Genomic DNA, 20954 nt, shown 5'->3' with positions numbered 1-20954 from the left:
ACAAAGCTGCTGTTCAGATTGTTAGGTCGGACCGGACCATGGAGCAAATAGTCTTCCCTGTGCCCAGTATCTGTGAGTTCCTCACCAAGGAGTCCAAGCTGCGGATCTATTACACCACAGAGAGGGATGAACAAGGCAGCAAGATCAACGACTTCTTCATGAAATCAGAAGACCTCTTTAACGAGATGAACTGGCAGAAGAAATTGCGAGGTGGGTTGTTGGTGTTGCCCGTGTGGTTGTGGGGAGCAGAGCGCCGGGGTTGGGTGTTGGGAGTTGGGAACGTTGGCTCGGTGGCAGATGGTTCCCCGGGGTGGCAGCGACCTTGATAAGTGTTTGGAGGAGTCTGCTCCTCTGCAGGATGGCAACAAGCTGTAATGAAGTCAAGCTTTTAACGCAGGAGCGATATGGACCAACAGGAGGGGGTCCAGGGGAGGGCAGGAAGGAGGAACACAGGTCAACTTTTTTTAAGATCAAGAACAAAATTGTGGAGGATTAGCTTAAACGAGAAGGCATTTGGTGGCAGGGAGAGAGGTATTTAAGAACAGCTTAAACATGCTTTTTCCAGTAAAGGTAGAAGTAGAATTTGCCCTTCTGTTGGGCAAGAAATAGACTGGCAGAAGTGCCAACTAAGTCCCTTCCAGCCCTGTGATGCTAAAGCATCTGAAAGCAAGTATTTTCAAGCACTGCTTTTCCCTCTGAGGTTCCCACTGGCAGCTAGGAAAACTTTTTAAAATATTTTTTAATTCACACAATGCCACCCCTTCCCCCTGTAAATTTTCTAACTCATTTGCTTAAAATTATTTAAAAAAAAAAATCTGATCTCTTGCTTTGCTGAAGGAGAAATGCTGCACACGAGGCTCAGCTTCAGCGGGCAGTGATGAGTGGTTAGAATTTACCAATGATGACCCCCTGAAATGTGAGAGATAAAGCAGTTATTTCCTGCTCAGGCCAACATCTGATACCTCTGTTGTTCCCATGCTTGAATCAGCTGAACTCCAGTTTAGTGTGAGGGCACAGACTGGTCCAGGTGGTCCAGAACCATCTCCTGGAGGAAACAGGAGAGTGGTCTTCTGCTCTCAGCCACTGAAACCTGCCCCACCAGTGAGGTTAGCAAATGTTTTCCCCCAGCAGAGACCTTGCTGGTACTCAGTCGGCGTTGCATATCATAGGAAAAAAATCAGATTCATGGGCTTATTTTGGTTGGAAGAGACCTTTAAGATCATCACATCCAACCGTTAACCCACCACTGCCAAGGTACCAGTTAGGTGCAAAGGGGCTTCCTGACCTTCCTTGTCCTGAAAATCTGTTTTTTTTAGAAAATTGTTTCCCTTGTTGTAACCTCTGATTGCATTTTTACCCTTTTGCTCTGCACCTCCAAGGAGAGCCTGGATTCTTTCCAGTTTGTTTTCAGGATGCATACGTGTGGTCTGCACTAGAGCCGATGATGTGTTGCACGTTTGGTAACAGAAACTCAATGTTGCCTTCTGATTGTTGGGATGTTTGTGTATATATATGTTAATAGACCTTTTAACAGACAAAAGCAATTGTAATCATTTTCTTTAAAATTATCCAAGTCAGGTATGGGTAAGACCACCTGAAACTTGGTCTGTTTTTCATGTGTGTGCATACTAAACAGAGGGGAGCTATTTGCACCCAACAATGGATTAGTGCTTCTGACAGCATCAAAATTCCCAGGAAGCTGCTTCCTAAAATGAATTCTAAGAACTCTCCAGGAATTTGTAGAGTATTTGACACCCTAAACAAATGGGCAGCTTTGTCTTTGACAGCATCCATGTATTTTGTTGTTTGAATGACTGTAATGGTCTTTGAGGCTGTCTCCAGGCAAGCTGTGAAAGACATCCGTAATTAACGGCAGACCACAAATTAATCAAGATCCACCTGCAGAAGTGGAGAATATTTCATTTTTTTTCTTTAAGAAACTGGAATTGTATAGCCTGTCTCCTAGTGCTGTGGTCTTGTTTGGCCTCTGGGTGATACTGTAAGTTTTTACAATTGTTTCTCATGCCTTGACTGCAGGTTTGTGTTTTGAGGCCGTGATGGGCTGGCAGTGCTCTGCTCTCTGCTCCTGTCATACCACTTGTTTATTTAAACCTGAGACAGACTTTTTTTTTTTAAAAAAACACTCATGTCCTTCCCCCTTCAGCTTGTGGTCTTGGCCCATAATCTAAGCACCGTAAGTCTCCCAAGGTCTTAATTAAGTCTTCAAATGAGCCTGCCAGAACCAGGCAGAAGCACTGCAAGGGGCAGATGGGCTATGCCCATCCCCAGAGGAAGGTTTAAAGTAAATCTGGAACTCTATAATGACCCTTTGTATAACATTTTTTTAATACAAATGAATTCAGCCTGCTTACAGATCATTCCAATTAAAATGAAATTGAGGAGAGCAATAATGCAGAAATCAGCGTATCATCTATTGGAAACATTGCTACAGCGCGTTTCGGTGGGGCTGAACGTGCGCCTGGCTAATGAGGTGTAATGAGCCTTGTATTCTTCCAGTGAGGGGGTACCTTTGTGGAGTCCTGTCCTTTGCATTCAGCTGTTCGATGCATTTGCTCTTTATGTGCATTTCAGCTCAGTATAATGAGGTGTTGTGTAATTCCTTTTAACCCATTTTTTCGGCTGAGGATGCTAGAAGTGGTGATTTGCTGGAGAGAGGTGGTGGCTACTGTGAGGCTCAGCATTGCTGCATTCATTAACTTTGCTCTTCAGCCCCAGAGTTTGCATTTTCATCTCTTTCTTAAATTTCACTGTGAGCTGCCTTTCCTTTGCTCTCTGCTATCTGTACACGTTACCTCCTTCCAACAGCGAAAAGCTCTTTCTCTTCTGTGAAAGCGTTTTTAATAGATATTTTTTTGGCCACTCTAGATTTCAGGAGTACACAATTTGCTGTACAATAAGCCCGCAGGAGCTAAAATCAGGGGGATTCTGCTGTGATGCAGGGGGAATTACTGTAAGGCAGCTTCTTCGCTGTCCTCGTCGTCTTCTGGTCCATGACCACTTCAGGAAATGAATCTTCTTGCTTTCTCTGCCTCTCGGTTCTAGCTGTGGAGATTATTAAAACTGAAGTTTTTTTGAAAACATAACATTAAGAATGTAAGATGTGCAGCTGTTTAACTGCCCCCTTCACTCTGTGCAGCTGTGCTTGTGTCCTTTGCCCACCGGGTAGAGGGGAGGCCAGTGGAGCTGCAGCCCCCTTGTTATTCTGGGGCTACACTGCTCTGGTACCAGCCTGAAATCAAGTTGTTTCACAGGCTTGGCAGCTAATCCGAAACATTTTAGCTTTGTTGCTGTTAAGGCATGTTGTGCCTTAATTGTCCACCTTGCACTGTCTTTGCTGCATTTTTTCTGGCTTGCTGCAGCAGAAGAGAAGTTTGAAGGTGGGCACCATCCCCTGGGAGGGATGGGGCTAAATCTCGCCGTTGCCAAAGCATACAAATTCTCTTCCTCCTAAGTTTCTTCCTGTGACTCCGAGTACCCGGTATATTGTTAGGGGAAACCTCAAGTCCTTGACCTTTGGCATTTCTGAACTTGTTCTCATGCTGCCAGTAAATCAATTCACATTTGAAATTACTTTCCTTTTTAACATGAGGCCTTTGCCTTAAAATACTGTCTAGGAAATCGGAAGTACCCCAAAATAAAGAGAAATTAAATAAACCTCAGAATAAGCCATGACTTCTGCTGCTGTTGATGCTGTGCTTTTGAGCAAACTGAAAATAAACTGAGTTTTGGTCATGATTAATATGTTATATGAAACTCTTTTTTTTTTTTAAATGCTCCATTAAAAAGAATTATTTTTCTCTTTTGCAGCTCAACCTTTCCTATACTGGTGTGCTCGCAACATGTCCTTCTGGAGCAGTATTTCCTTTAACCTGGCTGTCCTTATGAACCTGCTTGTGGCTTTTTTCTACCCATTCAAAGGAATTCGAGGAGGTACCAATATTTAACATACAAAACTATGTGAACAAGTAAGGTATAATGAGCCAAATTCTGTCCCCGACTCAATATTTAACATACAAAACTATGTGAACAAATAAGGTATAATGAGCCAAATGCTGTCCCCGACTTGTGTCTCTGCATCCCTGTTTACTTCAGTGGAGACAGTAGTACAGAAATTGGCTTTTTTAATTGCCTTGATTTAAATTGTGCTGTTCTCCGAGTCACTTTTTCTTGAGGCATTTGTAAGGAAACTGTAGAGCTGTGCTTTTTCCTAGGGGGAAAAATAATCAAAGACAGACATCCACCTTTAATTACTTGACTGTTCTACTTTGTTTTAAAGTTCTGTAATTAAGTATTGAACTAAAAATATGAGATATGGTAATTTGTTGTTTTCCTTGAGCTTGCATTTTGTTAACGGCGTTTTCCATAAAACTTTGGTGGTTGCGTAGCGCTCCAGGAGACCTCTGGGGCTGGTGGAGGGAGATGACCCTGTGTTGGCAGGTGAGGTGTACGGAAGCTTTGTGCTGTTAGAAATGGATGGAGGATGCAGAAAATGAGCCCATCTTCCCTCTGCTGTCTCTCCTAGGAGTCACTGAGTGGCAGGGGTTGGAAGGGGCCTGGAGATCATCTCCTCCAACCCCCTGCCAGAGCAGGTCCACCCAGAGCAGGTCCCACAGGAACATGTCCAGGTGGGGGTTGAATGTCTCCAGAGAAGGAGACTCCTCCCCTTCTTGGGGCAGCCTCTTCCAGGGCTCTGCCACCCTCAAAGGAATGAAGTTCCCCCTCACGTTTAGACAGAACTTCCTACATTCAAGTTAGTGCCCATTTCCTCTTGTCCTGTCCAAGGCACCACTGAGAAAAGCCTGGCCCCATCCTCCTGACACCCACTCTTTCAGTATTTATAGGCATTGATGAGTTCCCCCCTCAGTCTTCTCTTCTCCAGACTAATCAGACCCAAATCCCTCGGCCTTTCCTCATCAGAGAGATGTTCTAGTCCTCTCATCATCTTTGTAGCCCTCTGCTCTCCTCTCTCCAGCAGTTCCCTGACCTTCTTGAACTGGGAAGCCCAGAACTGGTCCCAGTGCTCCAGATGGGGCCTCTCCAGAGGCCAGAGTCTCTTACCCCTACAAGTCCTTAGAGCAGAGGGGGCCCTGGGGACGGAGGAGGAACGTGCCAGTCATGTCCCCTGGCTTGGGACAACCTGCTGCTCCACAGTTCTGTGTCATCAGCTGGGTTTGCTGTCCTTCTTCACATAAGCTATGGGTTAACATGTGCAGTGCACGCGGGATTGCACAATCTTGCTGTAATCCGTCTCATGGAAGTTGGTTTTGATCCAAGCAGTGGGTTTGTGTGATGGTGGTGGCTCTTAGAGCCAACTCAGTAAATACTCCTGCTGGAGTCCTGATGAGATCCAGCTGCTCTGCCTTAGATCCAGCCTCTCCCAGGAGATGCACCCCAGGGCAGGTCAAGGGGTGGATTCATGTCAGCAAGAATCAGGAAATCTGGAGATAGATTCTTCTGAACGCTCTGTTGCGTTTTATCTCTTGCAAAGCTGGTGAAAAGGAAATGCTTCGGTAGGAGATTTTGCCACATCTGTGTCTACTGGAGCAAATAAGGAACCCGGCAGTAAAAAACTCATCCCAGAGAGGGTGATTCATGTCCAGGCCTTCCCTTCCCTTCCTTTGGCTGCTGTTCCTCCAGCTCACACCCTGCGACAGCGGACCATGGGGCTACCCCATCCCCTCTGGCCAGCGGTTGGTTGAAAGGTTTGAACAAGCACGAAGAGCAACTGAACTTTCTGTTTCTCCTTTTTAAGATCACGAGTCAAAATTTCAAAGTTTCTATTTATGGCTGCTCGGAAAGCTGTTAATTAAATGAGTTTGTTGAGATTAGAAGTTGCAAGACTGGGGGGGGATCATTTGGCATTTTGAAGATGCCCTACCCTACATAAAGTATTTGAAATACTTTATTTATCAGGTAACATTTTGATAAAATCTCTTCCTCTTCTAGTTACAATCAGAAATGAAAAATAAATAAATACATATGTGTTTTACATTTAGCTTTTTGTAAAAGCATTCAGACTGTTTGGGGGAAGTTGTCAGTGCCTTGAATGGCTCAGACACGGTGAACTGAGCAGCTGATCAGCATCTGACCATAGCATAAGCTGTAAAACTTCTGACTTGAGGAGCAGAAACAAAACCAGACTCCTGGAATTCGGTAGTGGAATGGTGAGAATTCCAGAGATGGGGAGAGCTTCCTACTGGGTCCTCCCGGTTACACGCTCCTCCTGCCACCAGACATGGAAGGGTCCCCAATGATCTCACATCAGGTTGGGTGCAGACAGTTGATGTCGAGTGACCACTGGCTTGGTGAGCTTCATTTGCCCAGGGCAAGGCCACTGCTCCCCCCTTGTTCCCAGCCTCTGGGTGTCCCCAGGAAGGAGAGACGGACCTGTGCCCTCAGCCCTGCTCTTTCCTGCGAGTCCTGGCCTGCACCAGGTCCCACAAAGGTCTTTGTACATCCTGGTGTCACCTTCCTCCTCCCAGTGTGGTGTGGGACCTCTCCAGGGTGGGGGTGACAGGCAACGGTTGAGGACTTCATCAACTCTAGTTATGTTTTCAGGCCTGCTGGGAAACGCTGGAACTTGTGAAAGCAAATATATTCATGTGCTGTGGATGGCTCAGTCGCAGCTGGGATGTTCAGACTCCTGTGGAGGTGCAGGATCTGCCTCTCACGGCAATTCCCAAGTCATTCCTAAACGAGCTTCTGCACGTGTTTTCTTTTCCCCTCTCCGTGCTGCTCATGGTTCCCACTTGGGCGACTCTGTTCCAGGCTCTGCTCCTTCTGCTGTTTGACAGCTCGAGCGGCGGCGGTGGTGCTGCTCCGGGATCCCAAACTCCCTCCAGACAGCGGAAACATCTGTTCAACTTTACGCTTATTAAGTTTTAATTTCCATCTATCCTCTGCTGTCTTTATTAATCTATAGTGATTTGGGAAAAAAAAATTAAATGGCTGCTCGAGGTAGTCAGATGAGAGTAATATTTCCTAAACCTTCTGAATTTGGGCGGGGGGAGGAAAAAGCCCTCAGTGAATATCTTGCAAATCAGGCACAACAGTCCCAAGTACTTACCTGCAGATGGGCTGTGGAGTGCTATGAAATTTGGGGGGAGGTCTTGCCTTTTTGCCTGTTGAGGAACCAGCTGCTTGAAGAAAAACTTTTTTTTTTTAATGTCAGCTGTAAGAAAAAGATGTCTTTTATATCCTGGATAAACCCAGGGTAAACGGTCTTTTTGGCCAAGTATTTTCTTTTTTTTATGGTTCTTTCAGAGAAGTGTATTTTTAGCAAGACGGGCTCGATGTTATGTAAGCAGACAGTCCCATGGGACAGTCTAAATAGAACCAGAAATAGCAGGAGATGACAAAAAATGGTACAAGGTTTTTGACCAAAAGCCTTAATGGGAGGATCTGCTGAGAATCTGGACCTGGAGGAGCATCTTCTCTGTCCTCACCTTCCCATTCAGTGCCTCTACAGAATGTAGGAGCAAAATGCCTTTCCTTCTCCGTGTTCAAGGGGTCTAAGTAATGAACTCTAAAGCGAAGAATCCTGTAACACTGGCACTTATCATTTACATAATGCTTTAGTAACAAGTTTGTAATTAAAATCTGCTGAAGGCATTGGGCTCAGATGTTCCACTTCCCACTTTGAAATCAGTGATGTCTGAACATGAGGCTTAACGATGTTCCAACCAAGATAAGATGAAACGGCATTTATTTGGTTATTTTGGTTCTGTTTGGTTGTGCAAAGCATTGAAACGGGGTTTGTTTCTCCCCTCTCTGCCCCAGGAACACTGGAGCCCCACTTGTCAGGCCTGCTGTGGACAGCCATGCTCATATCTCTGGCCATCGTTATTGCTCTTCCGAAGCCCCACGGCATCCGAGCCTTAATCGCTTCTACAATATTACGGCTGATATTTTCAGTCGGTTTACAGCCTACTTTATTTCTTCTGGGTGCATTCAACGTGAGTACCAAGTGGGCTTTTTGTTTTTTACGTTCTCATGCATCTCATGTGTAAGGGTTTCTTACCTGCTTGTGAAGACATGGGGCAAAAATAGCCTGGGAGGTTGTGGTGGGACTGGTGGGAGGAGTGGTTCTAGCAGAAGGACTTCGCTGCTGTTCACTTAATCCTGGTTCTCTAGGCCAGAGGTATTTAAGGTTTTGCCCCAGTCTAGAAACAGCTCCCACCCCAGCCAGAAATGTAAAGAAGTCTCTGTGACCCTAAAGGACGTGCTCCAACCCATCTCCTGTTCAGAGACTCAGCTACAGTATTTTCGGGGTTGTGTAAGATGCACCAAACAACGCATTTCCCCGATGTCTGCGTTCTACCTGCCGGCCAAAAGCCAAGGCTTAAGCAGTTTTTCTGCAGTAAATGTGTGGACTGAGCACATAAACTGAGCCACCAGAGAACTTCATTAATGCTCAGACCCGGATGCTTGTGGTCTCTTGTGGCAAGCGAGCCAAAAGTGGTTCTCTCTGGCTGAGTCAGCAGGAGCTGCGCAGAGATGCCTCTTCTCAGAGTCTTTGCCTTTTATTACCAAGTGCCTGGCTTTCACCTGCGTCATCTAATAGTGTTCCTTGCCTCCAAAATTCGTCACTGCCTGCTGTCTGCCACCGAGTCACAGCTGCCCCAGGAGGGTGGTGGTTGTCATCACTGGTAATTGCAGCATTTAGCCGGTCCCAGGTAAGCTGGAGGCAATTTTCCTCCAGCACTGATGGCTGGTGCTGCACGGGAGGATCGCTGGGTGCGTGGTCGCCAAGTGATTTGCTGAGGGAACCTGGAAAACTTACTTCTTCACAAGCAAAACCAGGGGTTTGGGAAACGTGAGAGTTGCTGGAGAGTTACTTGACTGCAGGGAGTGCCATGTTTAGAGCAGGGTCGGGTTTTTCTTTTTAGGAAGTTTTACCTCTCACACCAGGGAGTGTTTTTACTTCTTTAAATCTTAGTCTTGATTCCTTCTGACAACGAGCTGGAGACAGGAGTGGGTGCACATGATTTATTCGACATGTGCAGTTTTGGTTGTGGCTCTGTCTCAGCTCCAGGAAACCCAACAGAAGCAGCAGGTTTTGGCTGACATGTAAAGTGCTGTCCTGTAGTGGACAATTCAGATGGTCACTGATATCATCATGGAGCTGATTTACTTCCAGCTTTGAACAATTGCCTTTTTTTTTTCCTGCAAGCCACACATTGTGACTAACTTCTGGTTGATCTTTCCTCAGGTTTGTAATAAAATCATTTTCCTGATGAGTTTTGTGGGTAACTGTGGAACCTTCACTAGAGGATACAAGGCAATGATCATGGACGTAGAGTTTCTCTATCACCTCCTGTACCTTCTGATTTGTGCTCTGGGCCTCTTCGTACACGAGTTCTTTTATAGTTTGTTGGTAGGTATTCACTTTGCCCTTAGAACGTTTTTTCATGTTTGTAAAGTCCCATCTCAGGCATATCTGGGTGTGTTGTACACCACTTGCTCTCCGTTTGGTACTGGGAAGCTGTTGTGCAGGCACAGAGAGCCTCACACTGGGGATTTTGCTTGGTTGAAGTTACAGTGAGAGGCTACAGGATGTTTTTTCGTGATTTGCATGGACAAGCAGAGAATTTTTTATTCTCCTTAAGCATATTATACAAGACATGGGTTTAAGGTTAAATATAGATAAAATTGCTCATTATGTATGTGTTGCAACGAAGGTATTTAGCATTTCCCTGTGTGTGTTGGTCCTCTAAGTCTTCGAAGGTACAGGTGTTTTAGGTTAGAAGTATTGTTTGTGACTCTGCTCTGACTTCTGGGATAATAAACCAGTTTAAAACATTGTGGCTCCAAGTTATGTCAACACCTGGTGAAGGTTTAAGGCTTCTTAATGGTACTGGGAAGCTGTTGTGCAGGCACAGAGAACCACACACTGGGGATTTTGATTGGGAGAAGTTACAGTGAGAAGCTACAGGACGTTTTTTCATGATTTGCATGGACAAGCAGAGAATTTTTTATTCTCCTTAAGCATATTATACAAGACATGGGTTTAAGGTTAAATATAGATAAAATTGCTCATTATGTATGTGTTGCAACGAAGGTATTTAGCATTTCCCTGTGTGTGTTGGTCCTCTAAGTCTTCGAAGGTACAGGTGTTTTAGGTTAGAAGTATTGTTTGTGACTCTGCTCTGACTTCTGGGATAATAAACCAGTTTAAAACATTGTGGCTCCAAGTTATGTCAACACCTGGTGAAGGTTTAAGGCTTCTTAATGTCATATAAGCTCTTACATCAGGAAAAAAAGAAATGTCATATAAGCTCTTACATCAGGAAAAAAATAAATAATTTAAAGATCTAGCAGTAGAAATGTTAACTGATCAGAAGGCACTTTTGGAGTTTCCAGGCTGAGTAAAAGGCACATAGTCTTTAAGATGGTTTATTCAGAGAAGCTGTGGCTGCCCCATTCCTGGAGGGAGGGGTTCAAGGCCAGGTTGGATGGGCCTTTGAGCAACCAGATCTGGTTGGAGGTGTCCCTGCCCAGAGCAGGGGGTGGGACTGCATGATCCTCAAGGTCCCTTCCAACCCCAACCATTCTGTGATTCGAACTGTAAGATCATGTCTGTGCTTCTGGAGCAGCTGGTTAACTCTGGAGTGTCTCCTCAGCTGTAGCCAGACTCCAGAACCTCGCACGACTGACACGGATGCCTGGCATCCCTGTGTTTTCTGTTTGGGGTGGAATTCGTCGTGCACAGCACAATACTTCTAAGAATAAGCACTGAAGGAGTAGATCTAGTGTTGGTTGAGAAAATGTGTCACTTCTAAAGCAAACCTTAAATCCCATTCAGAACACTCTATTTTTGTCCCGTTGCTTGCTACATCCTCCGGTAACCAAACTGGTTATTTTCTATATTCATGTAAGTCCAATTTCACAAATACCTGCCCTCTCACTGTTGGCCAGCGTAGCCATCACCCTGCCTGGGCTCTGCTGGTGACCTCTCTCAGACCCAGAGGAGGGAAAAATGAAGGAAACATCTGTAATTTGAACAAAGATTTTGGGGAAAAAATATTGTTCATTTAATGATACACTCAATAAACTAAGACTTAAAGGAAATTGTCTGAAAGAGCATGGCGCAAGACTGGTACAGTGGGGGTGAGGGACCCCATCTTCCTCGCCTCCTGCTATATTTTTCTTTGTCACTATGTTAAATCTCAGGTAACTACAAAAGAAAGAAAGAAGTAGTAATTGCTCTTTAAAGCAGCAGATTGGCGTTGTTGACGTGCTGCCCCAGGCTATGCCATCCTGTAGTGTGCCACCAGCGGTGTTGGTGCTACATGTGAGAGAGCCTTTGCTTTTGTTCGTTGTCCCCAGCTCTTTGACTTGGTGTACCGGGAGGAGACCTTGCTGAACGTCATCAAGAGCGTCACTCGCAACGGGCGTTCCATCATCCTGACTGCTGTTCTCGCCCTCATCTTGGTCTACCTGTTCTCCATAGTGGGCTACCTCTTCTTCAAAGATGACTTCATCCTGGAAGTAGACAAGCTCCCCAACGAGACGTTACTGCCAGGTTGGTGCCGGCGACTCGGTCCAAACGTTTGTCTTGAAGAAAGGAATGGGCTTTTGTTCCATGGGACGTGCTGAGTGTCTTCCACCTCTTGCAAGACATACCGATTGCCTCACCAGTTTGATATTTTTTTTCTCACAAAGGACATTGTTTAAACAGAAAATAAAATCTAAAAAAACCCAAAGTGATTGGGGCAAGCGGGTACCCCAGTATTTTTACAAAAGGCTGCAATCTGCTGCAGCATAAGAGAGATGGGGAGGAGGAACCCCTGGAGATAGCACTTGGGCTCTTCTCCACACGGCTGAGATTTCTCTGCTCACTGTTTGCTAGAACAGTTGAGATTATCTAATTCAGCTCCACCTACTCCCTCCCCCAGTTTAATGACAAGCAGACTTTAGGTAGGCCATCGTGAAGAAGGCTCTCCACCGGGAGAACTGAGTTTGCCAGACATGGAATAGTTATATTGGCTTTTAGTGGTGGGGTTTACTTTTAACATAACAAAAATTAATATATTATCTGAAATAACAGACTGAATATAAATGATGGGTGCTCCTGTGAAGCAGAGGTTTATGTCTCTTTGATTTGCTCATAGTTTTTATAGACTGTATTAACCTCCCTCAAATACTTGCTACAGTGAATTCCGTGGCAGACTTCTCTGTGCTGACCTTAGGTTGCTTATTGCAAGTTAAAATTTGGTGGGTTTTTTTTTCCCCTACCCTGCAGCATCAAGCAAGGAACTCAGTGGGTGGGAAGCACAGAAATGAAATTTGTTAGAGGAGAAGTTTGGGCTTTGCCTTAGTTTTTTTCCTCTGACACTTGAGCTATTCAGACAAGTATTATTTGATGTTCCTACTGTTGTGGTTTTTTTCTAATTTTACTGCCAACCCTGTGAGGGACCCAAACCTCACTGACTCTATTATTTCACGTTTCCATGTGGCTGGAGAAATGCCGAAGATGTCTCACTATGTGGCAGTAGGTTTGTTTTGAGACTTGCGAGGCATCGAAAGGCAAGTTTGCAAGGCCCCTTGAAAATCCACTGCCTACTAGAACTTAGTATTTTTGGAACAATTTCCATTATACTCTCAACTTTGGAGCTGATGCAAAATAAATGCACAACTTTGGTCTTCAGTTCATAGAAATAATAAGAATTTTAGGATTGAATTTAGAATCATGGAATGTATAAATCAGAAAGTACTGTGTCCTTCTAAACTCCGGGATAAATATGAGAGTCTAAATCTCCCTACTAATTGCACACTGAATATGATACCTCGATATCTGAGAAGTAACCTTACAAAATGTTAAATTATCCATTTGATTTATCACCTTCTGTTTTCAGATCGCACGGAGCCAGGTGAGACCATGACCGGGGAGTTCCTCTATTCAGATGTATGCAAAGCAGGTAGCAGCGACAACTGTTCTTCAATCATTCCTTCAGACCGTAAGTATCTGCTGTTGGATTCCTAACTCGTACCCTGAGTTCTCCCACTTTTTCTAGTTAAGCATCTTAAACCAAAAAAAAAAAAAGATAATGTCTTAAAAAATCCTATGTAATAAATTTGGGAACAAAACTGTCATGAGACTGACTTGAAAAAGGATTATCTTAGGCCAACAGCATAAATTACATTTGTTACATGAAGTGATTAAACCAGAGAAACTTAGAACTAACCCATACTTTGATAAAACAATCATATTCTTTAATTTTCTACCTTATCAGTTTGAGAAGGAAGTGATGCAGTTATATCTCTTTACAAAGTTTATTATTTTAAAACATGAGGCTATTAAATGTGGTCTCGGAGGATAATACACTGTGAAATATGGAGCAGAACATTGTTTATTGTCAGCATTATTCTATCTAGCTAACTAAGGAAACTTTTTAATATGATGGCAGGAAGTACTCAATGGATTAAGTAGACAGTGTAGGTTTGGGGGGTTTTGAGATCAAAGTGGTGCATGCAAGATATTACTTGTAGCAGAATGTCCAGCCTCAGATTGGGTATTGAAATATTTCAGTTTTATTTGCTAGGAAATGTAATTTACTTCTGGGAGATTTACGGTGTTGGCTGCGAGAGCCAGACAGAGCATCGCTGTTCTTCTTCGAAGTGGAGCTCTGATATGGGCAGATCTTTCAAAGGTCAATAATGGCCACGAGCCCATGTGCTCGCAGGAGGAGGTGGCTCTGTTTCCCTCAAGTGTCCTCTTCGATAAGCAAAGATTCAATGTTGATACAAGAGGCTGCTCTATTCAGCTCACAAGTGTCCTCTTCGATAAGCAAAGATTCAACGTTGATACGAGAGAGGCTGCTCTATTCGGCTCGAGGAGGAGCGTGCGGCTTCGTCTTTACGTGCTCTGGCTTATTTTACATCATAAACAATCAACCTGATACCAGGGTCTTGTGTGGCCAGGGATATTAGTGATGCCCAAATCTTTGGCTGTTCCTCTGCCATCTTGGGTTTTGGCTATTTCTACATTGCACGGGGATTTGGGCCTTTCTGTGGGAAGGTGGGACCCGCTCATGAGCCTTTTCATGAGGAAATGAGAGTCATGAGACTTTTAATGGGTACAGGGAGAGTAGATGAGATTAGGTAATTAATTCTAGCAGTTCTGCAACTGAAACCGCGAAGTTGGAGGCTTCAACCAAATGAAGAAAGGGTCAAAAAAAGTGTGTTGCTTTTTTAGTAAAAACGCCATTTCCATAAGCAGTGATATTTTAGCCATTTGAAAAATACAAGTCGAAGTTGCCATTTTGAGTGCAGCCCAAAGGCTGTGCAATCTGTTAGGCACCAGGGGAGAGTGAAAGAGGCAACACTTTGTCCTCTGAGCTGTCAAAAAGCTCTGATTCTGTATAAACAGGCATCTGGTGATCTGAGCTGTGCCTGCTAACAGAAATGGAAAGAGAGATTTAACCGAGTCAAAGACAGCAGCTCAAGCACAAAAGAAAACTCTGCTGGTGGGGAGAGGAGGGTAGGGGGGAGCCAGAGCAGAGACCTGCTCCCGTGGTCATAGAATCATAGAGTTGTCCAGGTTGGAAGGGACCCTTCAGATCATCAAGTCCCATCCCTGGAAGTGTTCAAGACCAGGCTGGATGGGGCATTGAGCAATCTGGTCTACTGGGAGGTGTCCTTGCCCATGGCAGGGGAGTTGAAACTCGATGATCTCTAAGGTCCCTTCCAACCCAAACCATTCAATGATCAAAAGTCCAACTATCAACCCACCATTAACACATGTCCCTCAGCACCACATCTGCCCAGCTTTTAAATACCTCCAGGGATGGTGACACCACCACTGCCCTGGGCAGCCTGTTCCAATGTTTGACAGCCCTTTTAGTGAAGAAATCTTTCCTAATATCCATCCTAAACCTCCCCTGGAGCAACCGGTTGGCTCTTTGCAAGAGCTAAGGAGGTTTGCAGCGCTGGCTGGAAGTCTGGCAGTTTTTGCACAGGGAAGAGAGAAATGGAGAGAATGATTTAAAACCAATCTTCTCGCCTTTGAAACGTGTCTTTGCTTGCTGTGTTTAACAGAACTGATTGCTGAAGAAATGGAGGAAGAGAATAAAGAGCATACGTGCGAGACGTTACTGATGTGCATTGTTACTGTACTGAGTCACGGGCTCCGGAGTGGGGGTGGAGTAGGTGATGTGCTCAGGAAACCATCCAAAGAGGTACATTATCACTGAATGGGGGCGGAAAAGTGATAACCACGTCGGGCTGGGGATCTGGTTCTGCTGGGGAAAATGTGTATACGCTCCCTTCAAACAGATGAAGGATCCAGCGTGACTAGAAGGGACCACACTTTCTCTCTCTCTAATACAGTTAAATCTCTGTAGGATCAATGAAATAGCAGCCAGGTCAAATAAGCTTCTACCCATCCTTTTTTAAGGGCTTTTTGAGCTTGAGGGCTGTCCAGAATGGGGCCCGAAAGAACAGAAGTGGGGTAGCCGACAGTCTGGGCTTTGGGAGTTCAGGATCTGGAGAAATAGGATAAATATGAGCTAGTGAAAGAGTAAGATGAGGTGGCAGAATGAAAATCACTGATCCTGTGCTTGTGGCAGGGGTTTAATCTTTCCCGAGCATCCCTTGGGAAGGGCAAGGTGTGTAAAACAGGGAATGGATGGGCGGACAGGGACTAAGACGGGTTCAGACTGGGACTGTGGGAAAGAAGGAAGGAAAGATAGATGTTGCTTGGAAGCATCATCAGAGAGAGATGGACCAGTCAAAGCAGCAGGAATTTTTGATAATACCCAAAGCTGCTGCTGTCACCGCTGCTTTTGCTCTTTGTGCCCACCCTCTTTGTTCCCCAAAACCACCTTAGGGGGCAAAGGAGCAGCCTTGGTCAAAGTGAATTATTTTCTTTACTGTCTGCAATTTCTTTTTTCTAATATTTAGCCGCCTTTTCAGTTTACAATGGTTTAAAAGTTACATAATTCTTAATAAAAGTTTGGCACCCAACTGGCAGGACGATTCTGAAAATGGGGATTAGGTGTTTGGGTACTCAGGCCTGCAGGAAATGTGAAATGGGTACCAGGAAGTCCAACTTTAATGTCCTCATGCATGGTTGCTAGCAGAAATGAAATTAATAGTATTAAATTCCAGTAGAAGACATTATGGTCAACACTGATATTATATTGATAAATCAGCAGATTAAGGATATATATATATAATTTGGATGGGCTTGCAGGGTGGGGTGTGTGGAAAGAACAGATTTCAGTGTGAGAGGGACGAGGACGGAGTTGGGCACAGTAAGCAGAAGGAGCAGCTCTGTAGAGATGACATGCTGGTCGCTGAGTAATTTGGCTTTTTTTTCAGTAATCTTGCATTTTAGTTTCACTTAACGTTTGGGGGATTAAGTTATCACTGGAGTGCACCAGAAATGGAGACTGTAAAGGGAGGGGTTGTGGGGCGGCACTCTCTGCTGCCCAACTGAGGAGGGCATGGGAAGGGTTAGATGTGCACGCAGATGGGTTGTTAATTATTAAAATATCTATCCTGCAGGAACCTCTCTTTGCTGCTAGAGTGATATATGACCTGTTATTCTTCTTCATGGTCATCATTATTGTCCTTAACCTGATTTTTGGGGTGATCATTGACACTTTTGCCGATTTAAGGAGTGAAAAACAGAAGAAAGAAGAAATCTTAAAAACGACTTGCTTTATTTGTGGTAAGTGTAGCGACACCCTTCAGAATAAGGGGGTTACTCTGTCAAAGTCAGAGGTGGCTGCAAAGTAGCAGGGAACAGGAGTCTTGAATTCCTGGCTGTTCCTACCTCGCGTTCCCCGGCGAGTCGATATTCTCGGGTACCACGTGCGTGGGAGCTTGGCAGCAGGAGGAGAAGGGGAACGTATGCTCAGTACACCCTTCTTTCCTCAAACCCTTAGTTTCTGTTTCTCCTGTGCTTCAAAGAATAATTTCCTGTTGGAACGGGAGAGACTTTCATAAACAGTGGTTTTTTTCCAAGGGTGCTGAGCTCCAAGCAGTGCCTGAGAGAGCTTTTCCCATCAGTAGACTGGGAATTAAAGCTGCTGAGCCTTTGAGATGAGTTATGAAATCCAACAAACCAATGGCATTTTTTTCAACCAAAAGCTTTCTGTGATGTATAATAAGTGTGAGCAGAATTTCTTCTGCCTTCTTTCCTCTTCTCTCTACTCTGTGGCCCTTTCTTAGAGGGTTTACCCCTGCTGTTCAGTGTTCATTTAATAATGACTCACTTTTAAGAAGTGCAGCAGACAACAGAAACATGTTTTGGGTTTAGAGCTCGTTTTCTTAGTCCCAGTTCGTAAATACTAAGGGTTGTGTATGTGTCGCTCTTGCAGGTTTGGAAAGAGATAAGTTTGATAACAAGACAGTCACATTCGAAGAGCACATTAAAGAAGAGCACAATATGTGGCATTATTTGTGCTTCATTGTGTTAGTGAAAGTAAAAGATTCAACAGAATATACCGGACCAGAAAGTTACGTGGCAGAAATGATCAAGGTGAGTTTGGAGTTTTGCCTTTTTTTGTTTGTTTGTTTTCCTGGATTAGACCAACCGACTGGCATATTTGGTAAATAGAGCATTCTGTATTTTATTTGTTTTGTAAGCAAAAACTTGGAGTAAGACCTTTCCTGCAGTAACAGGCTTAATCAAGTGCCTTTCCTTTTAGAAGCATCTTCTAAAGATAACGTACTTAAGATGTACTTGGCGAGATAACTGGAGAAAAGCCCTTGGGTTGATGGCAGCACAGAGTAGGTGGCAGTGAGCAGGGATATTTAGGTAATCGCCGCAGCTTTAAATCTGGTGAGGAGAAGCTGTTCTGTTTTGAAAACTCATGCTGAAGGGAGAATATTTTCAAGGTGGTGGAAGTATCTGAAGGTATCCCAGACAAGTTAGAACCTGTCCCGGTGTAAATACCTTAAACTGACTTGTAGGATTTGTTGTCATATGATTTTAGCTTCTTGTTGTAAAAATCCAAAATTAATATCTACTCAATTGCAAGGGCTTTTAATGAGAGAATTAAAAGCCTTGTCTCTGCCAAGCTGCAGGTTCAGAGCTCCTGGAATTAGAGCCTAAACCTCAATTACCAATCTTTGTGTCTTCTGGCTGGTTAGCAAAAGCCGGTTCTCATTTATAACATTTCAGTTAGTTATTTCTTTATTTGTCTTTGGACGAATAAATCCCAGAATACTTGACTTTCTTGTCTCTAACTTTCTTGCTGCAGAGGAACAGCCTGTGTTCAAGTGGGCAATTTGTCATGGCCCGGTCAGATGTAAATCCCACCCAGATCTCTTTGAGGTTAAACACGTTACTTCAGGGTCACTACAGTGTATGTCCTAGTTCTGGATTTCTGCCTCTCTAATGAGGGCTTAAAGAAATCTTGTGAGCAGTCACCTGATGGGGGATTAGCGCAGTGAGATAACGAAGCACATCGCTGCTGCCGCTTTCTAGTCTGGCTGATTCTATTGCTCCCTCTATTTATCTCAGGCGTTACTTCAGGGGGAAGCGCTGCACTCTTTTGGAAGTGTTTCTGCTTTTTAAAGACTATTTTGCGTTGTGTTAAAACTGGTTTAAAAAAAAAAGTTTCAGTTAGCGACCAATTTATTAACAAATTACTATTTCAGATTAAGTTTAAAGTAGATAAGAACTAAAAACCGGAACATGTTTGCAATAAGGGAAGAACCTGAGAACTTTTTCCAGAATTCCCCTTCTGTGAAGTGTCAGCAAAGGCTAATTGCTGTGTGTTGAACGGGAATAGGGATAAATTATGCATAGACCAAGTGTCTCAGGCAGATGCCATTTTATATAACTGTGTGCTGTAGGTAGAGGTTTGGAGGATGTCTTGGAGCTGGTGGTTTTTTGCATCTCACGAGCCAGTTTTAACTTGAGAACTGCCAGCAGGGTCTCCCTGATGCTGTTGGAAGCGTGGTGTGACCGTATGAGCTGTGGAATAGGAAGTAAATTGGCCTTTGACATTAAAAACATTTTTGCTGCCCTAGAAAATCTGAATGTAAAACATGATGAATATATTTCTCTGCCAGACCTGTTTTAAATACTTCTGTGAGAGTCAGAAATCCTTTTTTCTGCCTAAGTAACTTGGGGCACAGTTTGTCTTTAACTCAAGCCTTCGGTCTTCGTTTCATCAATCTGGAGGGACAGGCAAAAGGAAAGCCTTAAATGCATCAGTGGCTCCAAAAATTCAGAATCGCCTGTTGGAGGTGATGGTTTATTTTGTGTTTGGACAGAGGGCAAATGGGAACCTGTGGTTTCTTCATGTCTGCAGCTCCCAGGTTCTCTTGGAAAGCTCTACTTGTGTCATGGTTAGGATGAAAAGGGATTTTCTCCCCACATTTTCAGACTGAAGGTGGCACTCTAACATCTTTGATAATGACAAGGATGGGCCATGTCTTTTCCATGGGCTGTTATGTGGCACCATTATTAAAATGCAATTTATACCCATTTTTAGTAGTTGAGGGTAGGAAGCATAATGTGCTCCAGATCATACTGTGCTGAGAGAATACACCTCAAATACGCTTCACCTTTGCTCTGACTCCCAACAGATTTATCTTTAGAAAACTTTGGATTTCTGCCTTTTGGCAATAGTAAAAAAAAAAAAACAAAAAACACCCAACCTAAATGGCAGAGATGTTTTTTTATTTGTGGGTTGTTCCAACACCACAGAACCTTAAAAAAAAGGAATTTAGGGCACTAAAATTATATTCACCATCAACTTGTGAGTTGCATCCAGTGCTGCTTGTAGAGTGCTTTAAAGATATTTTAAGCGCTGTGGTATCAAAAGAATCCTGGACAGTTTCACTTCTGCCAGTTAGTGAATATTCAGGAGCCTTAAGAGTGATCCTGAATTTTGATGTTTCCCTGACTAAAAATAATGTGTGTAGAAAAGCAATTTGGAGGCTATCCACTCTACTGGAGATGGCAGAGCTGCATCTTGCCCCTAGAATTCATCCTGTCGCCTGCAGGAATCTGACCCAGCATAAAGAGAAATTGCAGTCGTGAAAAATCAATGATTAACTACAGTTCTTCAGTGAATTTTATATTTCTTCATGGATAGAAGCTCATTAAATTAAAACACAGCATGCAGAAAGAAGTCAACTTGGAAGCAGAGTTTCAGGGTTCTGGACACCGTAAACCTGGTCAAAGCAAATATTTTTAAAAAACAGTGATTTGACAAAATAAAACCTAATCTCCTGATTTGTAATTTCACCTTCCAGAACGTTTTTCTGCTATAAATAGGGGTCTGTTGGTGCTTGCAATCTCAGCTTGTTTGCCCTGCGTGGCCGTGGGAAGCCAGGCTGCAGTGATTTGTAGCTGCAAGTGCAGGCTTTGGACAGGAGGCCTGGGGTCCATCGCCGGGTTTTCCCCCTGTAAACAGGGACAATGTTCACCTCCATCAGTAAGGTGAGCCCGTGCCGGCTGGAATACCAGATGTAAAACTTGGGATATCTCAAGAATCTTAGCTGGGAATTGCCAGAGCCGTGCAAAGAAGGGGGGGAATGGTGTTGCTGGTGCTGTTTGATGCAGAAGCTGAGCTGGTGGAGCTGCTGTGGTGAATCACCCGCTCTCCCAAAGTCCTTACCAGCACTGGTGGGGCTGATAACCTTGTGGATTCCAGGAGATGGCCCACAGAAGCTTGGCATGGAGCAGCTCATCTCCAAAATGCATTCTTGAGCCGCCTCCTGATACCTCTTTAATAGCACAGACAGTACCATGGGAGGTGAGGAAACATCTAGCGCTAATAGAGACAGCCTTTAGTTCTTGCTGTTTATGGAGCCCTCCTGATGACCCAGCTTCTCTTCATCTGGCTACATGGCTGCAGATGTGCGCTTCAGATAGCCAGGCTGCAAGGTGGATCAATGTCTTTGGAGAAGTGTTTATCTGGAAGGTATGCTAATGGCACTGCAGGGCTGGGCCTCCCGTGTTTCCC

The 20954-nt window shown here is 44.2% G+C and overlaps 1 protein-coding gene across 1 annotated transcript in view; it reads left to right on the top strand.

Annotated features, from left to right (window-relative positions):
* Positions 1-20954, top strand: part of ITPR1 (inositol 1,4,5-trisphosphate receptor, type 1) — a 191774-nt gene that overhangs the window by 155381 nt on the left and 15439 nt on the right. The window contains exons 50-58 of the mRNA XM_014946800.1: positions 18-210; positions 3829-3951; positions 7801-7976; positions 9233-9397; positions 11350-11545; positions 12879-12980; positions 15061-15200; positions 16531-16696; positions 17349-17509. Of these exons, the coding sequence (XP_014802286.1) occupies positions 18-210; positions 3829-3951; positions 7801-7976; positions 9233-9397; positions 11350-11545; positions 12879-12980; positions 15061-15200; positions 16531-16696; positions 17349-17509 (1422 nt within the window). The remainder of the gene's footprint in view (positions 1-17; positions 211-3828; positions 3952-7800; positions 7977-9232; positions 9398-11349; positions 11546-12878; positions 12981-15060; positions 15201-16530; positions 16697-17348; positions 17510-20954) is intronic.

Source organism: Calidris pugnax, unplaced genomic scaffold (assembly GCF_001431845.1).
Source record: "Calidris pugnax isolate Ruff unplaced genomic scaffold, ASM143184v1 scaffold81, whole genome shotgun sequence".
NCBI classification, from domain to species: domain Eukaryota; kingdom Metazoa; phylum Chordata; class Aves; order Charadriiformes; family Scolopacidae; genus Calidris; species Calidris pugnax.
The sequence above is the reverse complement of the archived record's forward strand: the minus strand, read 5'-3'. Positions and strand labels throughout refer to the sequence as shown.